Raw genomic sequence first — 10,573 nt, 5'->3', positions numbered from 1 at the left:
AGTACCAATGTATGTACCACTAGTCATTTGAAGTACCGTCACTAACGAAAACCATTCAAGGTGTTACTAAAACTATGTGATATTACAAAACTTGGAAAATAGAACTGCATCTATCTGATATATCACTGAAACTATGAATTATTGGACTATTTAATTGATTGCATGTCTCTGATATCTTTATAAAGTTTTAAATATGCTTTTACGATACAACATAATACAAAGTATTTTAAACAAAAGAGAAGGAAAACATGAGCGAGTTTCAACCATATTTTTATTTACTTCCTATCATTCATTTGTAACACAAGAGCACCCTAACTCATTTAGAGGGGACATTGTACATTTCCACTCTTTATAGAAGTAATTGTATACGAGTACACTGTATTACATTGTCAAAATATATATGCCTTAAACAACAATTTTCTAGATACAAATGAATCTCTTTTTAAGAACTTCAATTCAATAGAATAGTAACAACAATAATACAAATCAAAACAACTGTATCAAACATACACAAATGTAAATATTAAAATCAAAATGCACATTTTATGAGTATAATGATAAAATGAAACTTCTTTAAACACTTGAAAAGACGAAAATGCCCCCAATCTCGCTATGCACAAGCAGCAATGCAACCCGCACCACCCTTGAGCTCTCTAGGCTCAACATACACCTTGAGCCCATGTTTCATGAACAAAGTCAAGGACATCTTTTGCTCGACCCGATGACCCGGAACCGGCTGTAGCCGGTACCGGAGCAACACAGCTGAAGCCACAGATTTCATCTGTAAGTAAGCCAATTCTTTCCCTAAACAAGTCCTAGGACCCGCATTAAAAGCCACAAACTTATAACCATCCTTAGGTGGTTCAAACCGGTATCCAGAACCAGATACCGGTTCACTTAACCACCTTTCAGGTCTGAACTCCATGCAATCCTCTCCCCATACAGTTTTCATCCTCCCTACGGAATAAATCGAGTACGTCACTGTGGACCCCGCAGGAACAATAGTCCCATCTGGCAATACGTCGTCGTTCACAACGTACTTGAAATCCTCCGGTACAGAAGGGTATAATCGTAAAGTCTCAGCTAATGCTGCTTTAAGATAAACAAGTTTATCAGCCTCATCAAACTCTAGTGGTTCACTAACCCACTTACCCGGATCATCGCCACGTGTCTGATTTAACACCGTCGATATCTCATCGATGATCTTTGCCTCAACCTCAGGGTGATTCATCACTAACCAGAAAAACCAACTCAAGGCAACTGATGACGTGTCACGTCCAGCTAGGACAAAGTTCAAAGCGATGCGTTTAAGCACATCATCAGCAAAAACGTTACCGTTTTGATCTCTCTTATTCATAAACCTTGATAGTAAATCATCAGAAGGGTTCTCTTTTCTAGCATTGAGTGCACCTGACATGTAATTTTCCACAACTTGTAAACTTTTTTGTAACCTTTTTTCAGCTCCAACTTGAAATACCTTTTTTAACCTCCAAAGAAAACCAGGGTATAGTAGCCTCTGGAGGGTAGATTCGGTAGCGGAGTCAAAAGCCGAGGCAAACGGGTTATCGGGTAGACCCGGTGACAAAGTCATCGGGTCTTTCCCAAAAGTCAACCCACAAATATTATCAAAAGTAAGCCTAAGAAGCAAGTCTTGTAAATCAATCGGTTTCTTTTCATCTTCAGCTGTTTCTAGAATCTTCCAAAGCCGGGTTCGGATAGTCCGGTTAACCCACCGGTTCATGGCTTGACGTAGGGTTCTTGTAGTAAACTCAAGAGCAGCAGTTTTACGTTGTAAAAGCCAAGTTTCACCGTCACTGTTAAAAATACCTTGGCCTAGTAAATCATGAAAAGCTGCTTGCCATTGTGGGCCCTTAGGGTAATTATCGAACCGGGTTCGGAGGATGTGCTCAATGTTTTTTGGATGACACGTAACCGTGTAGAACCCTTGCTTGTATGCCAAGAAAGGTATGGCTATGGTACATGTTTGGTACGTGGCGGCCCCACTAGTCCGCCGGAGGTTACTCGCAATCCAATCATGGAGTCGATTTCGATTTTTGAACAGATATGGTAGACTTCCTACCAAAGGCCAGAGGTTTGGACCAGTACTTAAACGCCTACACAGCTGAGAGAACCATAACATGTAGACCGATAATATGGCCACCATGCCCAAAAAGATTTGCATTTGCATGGTTTCCATTATTATGAGTGGTGGTAATTGTGAAGTTTTATTAAGTTATGGTTTTTTTTAGGGGTTTAAGAAAAGAGGGATATGATAGAAGAAGAGTTGATGTGATGAAGTAATGGGTTTGAGGAGAGTGAGAGAAATGGGGTGTTATAATATATAGATGAGGTAAGCGGTAAACCAAAAAGGTGATAAATTTGGTAAAAGGAGTTTAGTAAAAGTTGTTGAGAATTTGTTTTTGTTTAATTTTGGGGGTTTAAGGGTCAGTCACCAAGGCACTACATATTTGCATATTTTGCTACTCGTGTGAGAATAAGACAAGTACTCAAAGAAGTGGCATGTGTAAGTTAGATTAGCAATGACGATTATGGTAATGAACTTGCTTTTGGGTCATTATAATATTGTAAATATGTAAAATATATTACTATATTATTATTAACAATAATAAAGGTAATTTGGTTTTTGAATTTTGATCATACCTTAATCCTCAACTCGTCATACGAGTAATATTTTTTACTTCGTGTCCAATTTTTACGGGCTAGGTTTTTATAAGTAGGGAATAAGTCAATTATACAGGAGGGGATGAGAAATTGAACACCCGTCACAAAGGGAAGATGGAGAGACTAACCATCTATCTACTACTCACTCCTCAATTGCAAAACATAGATAAGATTCATAAAAATAATGAAATACAAGTATTACACAAAGGGAAAAATTGAATCCAATGAGGAAACGAAAAATCAGAAAATAAAAGCTAACGAGAGTCACAACTGATAAAGTTTCCCGACATAATCAATATAGTGATGAAAAGAATACCCGTATAATTGATAGCTGATAATGAAGCAATAAAAATTACGTATGAAATATAAAAGCAATAAAAATTACGTATGCAAAAAATCATAAAACAAATCAATTCATCCTTTGACTCTTCACTCAATCAACCCCTACTCCTCCCTTAAAAAAATATTAATTCCAGTAGAAGGCAACTCAATATTGCAATAACAATTCACGGTCCAAAAATCATGGATTAACAAATTTCAAATTAAGCTTCATAAAATTAAGTACAGTGATCATATATATATATAATTCAATCGTCAAGCAATGCATTATTTCAGTGTATCGAAAAGTAAGAAAGTCGATCTCCAACCCAATTAAGGCGGTGATATTAAAAAAAAAGACATCAAACAACAACAAAAAGTGATATAAATGAGATTCAATTTTAATACAAATGAAATGAATAAGTTCGATTATTGTATGTGTAAAAGTTGACAATATTGTTCAATTAAACAACTAATGTAGACTTACTATTTAATTTTATTTTTTTTATTTATTTATGTTTTGAAATAATGTAGACTTACTATTACTGAGTAATACTTCCTCTGTTCTTTATTATTTGACCCGCTTTAACTTTTACACTATTCATCACCCCTCCTTTGACTGTCTTTTGTGAATAATATGTAAGGAAAAATATATTCATGTATGATCTTTTTGGAATCGTCTCAATAAGTACTATCATAATATATAACTTTTATAATTTTTACTTATGGAGAATTTAAGTTATTGATTGTTAAAATTTTGCATTGGCAAACGTGATAAAAGAAACAGATCAAGTAAAAAAGAACAGAGGAAGTAATATATATTCTCTACTAGACACTATATTAATTAAATCTACCTAGGATATTTAGATTATTTACTGGCACAATGGCACTATAGTCAGCTTACTCAGCTACATGCAACTAAACTATTAATGAAAAGATCTTATTTTTCTTGGTTAGTTTACGCAAACCATAGTTTATACATATTTTGTCCACTTTCCTGTCGTGTACCAATGACTACCAAGTAGCAGGTTCATACTAACACACACTATATAGTACTAATACTTTAATATTATACAAAGTATGTTGTATTTTATAATATATATTTTATAAAATATACGTGAATCGATCGACTAAGTATAATATTAATTATCATATGATATTAGTTGTTGGTGATATGGCTACTAATTATTGGATAATTTTTAATTAAAAATGTGAGAAATTATACCAGGTAGTTAGAGATGGTGTAACCATGCTAGGAAAATAAGGTTGATAAAAAGCAAGGAAAAACATTTTTTCTACAAAAGAAAAAAAAAAGGAAGAGAGTGAATAAAAATGGTAATGGGTACTTTTGACCCATTTGAGAAATCAGTTGTTGAGAGTAGAAAAATGATAATTAAATGCAAGCAAGTTTGAAGTAACAAGTTATGCTTGCTATTTTTAATTAGAGGAATTGTCCCACCAAATAAAAGTTAGTAAGACCATATAATAAACTTATTGGCTTATAACTTATTAGCTGTTGGTATTTGTATAAATCTTGCTGTTCGTAAAGTCAGTAATCTTATTATTAATTATCAACTGAAGATCAACAGCTTCTTAGCTAACTTTGTACTCTTGGTATAGCGCATTACATTACTAACAAAGTAGTATTTCTAGAATAATAGTGCCCATAAGACAATCATATCATCTACTTATGTACGTGTAGACTACGTATAGTGCGGGTTTAGAGTGTAGAACCGTGTTTAATTTGTTTACCGGTTTACCCCCTTCTTCCCTACTTGGAGAGCTGGAGTATGTAAATTGCTAATCGTGTCGTTCTTAGCTTTAATTTTGTTTCATCAATCGATTCTGGATAAAAGGTATAACAATCTATAAAAGTTATAACTATACAAATTAAAGTCAAGCCCCGTTTTATACGGAGTATTAATTGAAATTTAGAAGTTGATGATCATACCTCGTAAATTAAAGATATGCTAAAATTCTATGGAATAAAAGTTTCTAACACCTTTTTGAACTAAGGTAGGTTAAAATTCAAAAGATTCCTTGAACTAACAACTTACATGATTTATGAAGCACCTAGTTATTAATTGTAAGGGTTTACTTTTGCTTGAGAAAACATAGCATCCCTAATAGTCTTATTGTACCTTTTTGTGGTATTGGCACCCAACAATATCTACCCATTGAAGAATAACTAAATTAGGGATAGATTAATGTTACAAATGAAAAGCTATTGTCGATTTAAGACAATCATATCATATAACTAATATATAAAGCTAAACTGTTAGCCATGTCACGAGGCAGTGACACTTGGCGTTTAAACTTTTCCAACTTTTCGCCAAGTGTCGTGCCACGTTGGATAGATTTAAATAGATTTCATAAGATAAAAAAGTTTAGAATTCTATTTTGATAGAATTTTAGTATAAAATTGCTAGTGTAGAGTTTTATTTTCGATAAAATACCAATATTTCAAAAATGTACAACCCTTGCCCAAAGTTTGGGTTCAGGTCAACTCAACGAGCTTTGAACATTTATTTTATGTAATTTATTATTTGTTTGCTTATTTTTTACACCGTATTTGTTTAATGTATTAAATTGAACATTTTCACAAATTGTTCTTCAAAAAAATGAGTTTGATAAGTTTTCTTGTACAAGTACTCAAGTAGAATAATACAAATTGTTAGTTTGATAAAAGTGTTACTTGGGCCTTGAGACAAATAGCAAAACTCAAAGCCCAATAAATCATACTAGAATAAAAACAATCCAGTAATCAACTAAATTACACTTACACCCTCATCAATTTATTTATTATTATTATTATTATTTCCCACAAAACGCAACACCTCTTTCTCTCTCTTTCCGGCGCAAATTCTCTCTCCTCTCAAAAACCAAACCCTAATTCGTTCATCTTCAACAATGGCGCCGGGCGAGAAAACGGTGCTCCAATTCGGAGGTTCAACGTCTTTGAATGTTAAGGTTCATCCTTTGGTGATCTTCAACATCTGTGATTGCTATGTCCGACGACCCGACCAAGCTGAACGGGTCATCGGAACTCTTCTCGGATCTCTTTTACCCGACGGCACTGTTGATGTTCGTAACTCTTACGCTGTTCCTCACAATGAATATTCCGATCAGGTATTTCCTTTTTAGATTGCCAAATTTTGGTATTTAGTTTGTTTTAGATTGTGAAATTCGCACTATTTGTTGAAAGTTTGGATTAGTTTGTTGAATCTAGAATTGTAAATAATTTTAATTTCAACAAATTGGATGCAATTTGTTTAATTTGCGTTGTTTAGGTTTTTCGAAGAAATTGTTTCTCTAAAATTAAATAGGATTAGATGTTATCAATAAGTTGTTAAGTTCCGGAGTATGTGTTAAGTGAGTTTAATTGTCTCAACCTTTCGTAATTAAGGATATGGTATGATTTTGCTATAAGTTGTTAACTATATTTGGCTGACTGCCTCTATTACTTAAATTAGTGGACTAGTGGAGTTATTTTTGTGAATTTGAACTGTCTTTTCAAAGGCTAGTGAATTTGAACTGGAATTTGAATTTTAGACGGAACGAACCGATCAGATTTTTGGTGAGTATAAGTGCTGACAGTAGACATGATTGTGTGGGTTATGGTGGACTGATTGGTGGAGTTTCGGATATGTTATTGGTGGAGTTTCGGATATGTTATTGGTGGAGTTTCGGATATGTTAATGTCGTTGTTGAGGAGTTCTTATTTCTTGTGAATTCTTTTAAATTTCCAACTGTAGATTGACTTTGATAACATCACCCTAAAGGAAGATTAGCAATTTTAGTGTTGATTGTGATGATAGCTAGTAAATTCTAAATCCCCCCTTTTTAAATAGATAAGAGGTCGTCAATGAATGCGAAAAATCACAACTCTAAGTCCTTTGTTCAGGGAATTACTGATGTTTTGTTAAAGAGAATAGGAGCCACAGGAAAGCTAGAATGGCAGATTTTTGATACTCTTGTATCATTGTATGCGTGCTCCTATCTTTGCACACTGAGAACTTCTTTTCAGTTTAAAGTCGATGTATATATGTCTCAAGAAAAATGGTTTTCTTCTGAGTTTTATGATGTCAATTCCTGAAGAAGCTGAGCACTTGAATATATTATGATTGTCTCGAGACTTCTTATGGTTTATTGAGAAAAAGGAGTTGCTTTATGCACTTATTGCTATATATTAGCATAAATAAAGAATGCTAAGAAAGACTTATATTGTTTTTGCATGTCTTCATTTTGTTTTAATCTGTGCTCTGGTTTATGTTTAATTCACACCACACTAAATCGATGTTGTTTTACGTACAGCAAAGAAATCATAAGCAACCATTTTTGTTGAACCTTGTCACGTTGAGTGTTGAATTGTATGAAGTGGATCTTGGTTGTGTATCTTTATTTTTTTTCTAATGTGGAATTGGATTTTTGAAATCTGACATCTAGCAATGCTTTATACCAATGTGGATATGATTGACTTGTTTATTATGTGCTTAAGTATGGCTTATCTGTTAAGCTTATGAGTTTATTGGGACAGTTGTTTAGACATGCACTGGTTTTCTTTTAACATCACCCTGATTCCAGGCATTGTCAGAGGTCTACTGTCAATCCTATGGTAGACCGTTGAATGTCCTGGGAAAGTTATTTATGCGTCCTTCGTTGTCCAGTAATATACATTTTTATTACTCGGAGTACATTTGGACTCTACATGCATCTTTGGTTTGATTTTCTGGTGAAGAACTCATATGTATTTACTCTTTTGTTGTTTGATGTAATTATAATCCATGTCACTACTTTTTGGCTATTGTAGTACTTATTGGATCATGGTATTGTCTGAAGATTTTTTTAGGTGGTTGTACTTATTGGATCATATGGTATACTGTTGAATGTCCTACCTATGGTATTGATTCATTTATAATAGTATCTGACTATCTGGTGTTTGAAATTTGATATCGCTATATTTGATGTCATAGTGGAGAGTTCAGACATAGGTGTCTGCTATCAATCTTATGGTAGATTTTGAACTTAAAAAAAAAGGAATTAATTTGATGTGACCATATTGCATAGTAATCAGCAATTTCATCACCAGGGTACATTTGGTCTCTGATGTGCTATGGTTTTTTGAAATCTGGTGAACAACTTTTGTTCTTCACTGTTCTGCATAATTAATTTTTTTTTAATGTGTGTTGTCTTACCACTGTTAACTATATTTTAGTCTTCATTTTTTTCTTATTTTATATTTTAGTGTTCATTTTTGTCTTATATTAGCAACCTGTAGAAATTAACCAACTTTTTATTCCCTTGCAGGTGGCATTAGACATTGAGTACCACCACAATATGTTGACATCCCATCAAAAAGTGAACCCAAAGGAAGTCATTGTTGGATGGTAAGTCTTCGTAGCTTATATTATCTTTGAACCTTTTAGTAGCTTAATTTGTCATATCATACTTCTAGAGCGACAGTTACCTATGAGAATTGCCATCTGCTATCAAATGCCCAATTGACATTTTATTTTTCGCTTGAGATAGCTTGCTGATTAAAATTGCCGCTACTGCCTCAAATTTTACCCTGACTCAATCTAATTAAGGAATTGTTTGAACTGTTAGTGGCTAGATATACTTGTAAGTATATAGTGTCAGGCACTATGCAGTGTCTAACAGGATTTCCTGTTTGCAGTTTTCAGCTATTGCAGTTAGACTGTCTGTACCTTTTAGTTTTGACAAATTGGCCCATTTTAGTTTTGCTTGCAAGCATTGGTTTACTTTCTTCCATATTTTTAATACTGTTGCAGTGGTGCTTTTTTCACTCTAATCATGTTTTGGGAATCTTTGAATTGTATGTAATTTTGAGTTCTAAAAACCTTGATATGTTTTGGCAAAAAATTAGTGGTATTTACTGTCTAGGTTGTGATGATTACATCTACATCTAGAGCTGTAGCTAATGCATGCTTTACTATCTTGGCGTCATTGTTGTTTAATCTGCCCATTTTTTGTGCCACAGGTATTCAACCGGGTTTGGTGTTACTGGAGGTTCTGCTTTGATTCATGAATTTTACTCTAGAGAGGTTGCAAATCCAGTCCATTTAACTGTGGATACTACATTCAGAAATGGAGAGGCAACAATAAAAGCCTTTGTTTCTGTTAGTTTGTCTCTTGGAGACCAGCCGCTCGCTGCTCAATTTCAGGAAATTCCTGCAGAGCTTCGGATGTCAGAAGCTGAGAGGGTTGGATGTAGGCACAAGCACTTGATATATTTTTTTGTCAAAATAATTAAACCACCTAATTAACAATGCTAATTTGTATTTACTTGTTATATATTCTGGTTTATTGGAAATTGATTGGCTTTATTGCTGATGGCAGATGAACTTTTGAAATCAACTGTGGCGGACAAAATTCCAAGTGATTTGGAAGGCATGGAAAGTACTCTGGAGAGGTTGCTGGCTTTAATTGATGAAACTTATAAATATGTGGATGATGTTGTGGTGAGAACTCAATTGATGCAGCACTCTTCTTTTGACTATTATTCACCCCCCCCCCCCCCCGCCCTCTTTTTCCTTTTTTTTTTTCTTTTCTTTAATGAGCTATGTGTTTATAATGTATCTCCAGGAGAGTCGTGTTGCCCCTGACAACAAAATTGGGCGGTTCCTTGCAGAGGCAGTATCTTCCCTCCCGAAGTTATCAACTTCCGCGTTTGATAAGCTTGTGAACGACAGCCTACAGGTATATCAATTCTTTCTCAATTCAACACTTCAAAAAATAGTTTCTTCTTTTTATCTAGTTGATGTCAAAAGCTGATAGGCATAGAACGAGCTTGACTGGAGAGATTTGAGGGATTGACCTCTTTTATGTCTTTTTTGTCAAATCCTTTTTTTTTTTTTTCAATCTTATGTAGGTGATTATCTTCTCTGACTACATGTCATTTTTGTGTGAACAGGACCAACTTTTATTAGTATATTTATCTAGCATCACTAGGACACAGCTGAGTTTAGCAGAGAAGTTGAACACCGCTGCTCAGATTTTGTAAGTCTACTTCAAGCAGTTTTACGCATCCAGCCTTGATTCTGTGCCCTGGATTTTAGAGAAGAGTGTGTATTGATTTATAATCTTCCGGTACTCCTGAGAATAGCCTTTAATAACTTTGTTGTTGGTGATATATCTGTAGCTCGAAAATTTTGATCACTGGATAATGTATTCTCAAGCTTATACAATGCTTTTGATTCTTTCAGTGTTGTTATTTGACTGCAGTTTAGGTTTATATTAGCCTTCGTAATTGTTTTTAGCTATTTGAGTATGACCTTAATTGGCTTTGCTTAGCTGCTAACTCGAAAAATACTGGTTAAATGATGCTGTCAGACAACTTGAGGATGTATAGTAATGTAATAGAAGCCTCAGAAGCAATGCACAATGGCAATTTTGTGTGCCATTGTGCACATTACTGCTAAAAAAAGGGTGATCTGTGGCTTCTTTATCAGAACGACAAATGCTGTTTTAACATGATAATCGTTTATTCATAATTGGTTGGATTATGAAAACTTCTTAGATCTCTGTTTCAGTTCTTCCTTAACTTGTATAG

At 34.2% G+C, this 10,573-nt stretch overlaps 1 protein-coding gene and 1 pseudogene across 1 annotated transcript; one reads left to right on the top strand and one right to left on the bottom strand.

Moving 5' to 3' along the window:
* Nucleotides 1–255: 255 nt before the first annotated feature.
* LOC145620689 (cytochrome P450 86A1 pseudogene) lies at nucleotides 256–2,435 on the bottom strand (annotated as a pseudogene).
* Nucleotides 2,436–5,803: 3,368 nt separating this feature from the next.
* Nucleotides 5,804–10,255, top strand: LOC145624634 (eukaryotic translation initiation factor 3 subunit F-like). Its single transcript, XM_081677713.1, has 6 exons — nucleotides 5,804–6,129; nucleotides 8,308–8,387; nucleotides 9,002–9,231; nucleotides 9,361–9,482; nucleotides 9,607–9,720; nucleotides 9,935–10,255. The coding sequence occupies exons 1-6, from the start codon at nucleotides 5,911–5,913 to the stop codon at nucleotides 10,022–10,024; spliced, it is 855 nt and encodes a 284-aa protein (XP_081533839.1). The 5' UTR covers nucleotides 5,804–5,910; the 3' UTR covers nucleotides 10,025–10,255.
* Nucleotides 10,256–10,573: the final 318 nt, after the last annotated feature.

This window comes from Chenopodium album, chromosome 3, assembly GCF_948465745.1.
Source record: "Chenopodium album chromosome 3, dcCheAlbu1.1, whole genome shotgun sequence".
Classification (NCBI taxonomy): Eukaryota; Viridiplantae; Streptophyta; class Magnoliopsida; order Caryophyllales; family Amaranthaceae; genus Chenopodium; species Chenopodium album.
Note: the sequence above shows the minus strand (reverse complement) of the source record. Positions and strands in the feature narration are given on the sequence as shown.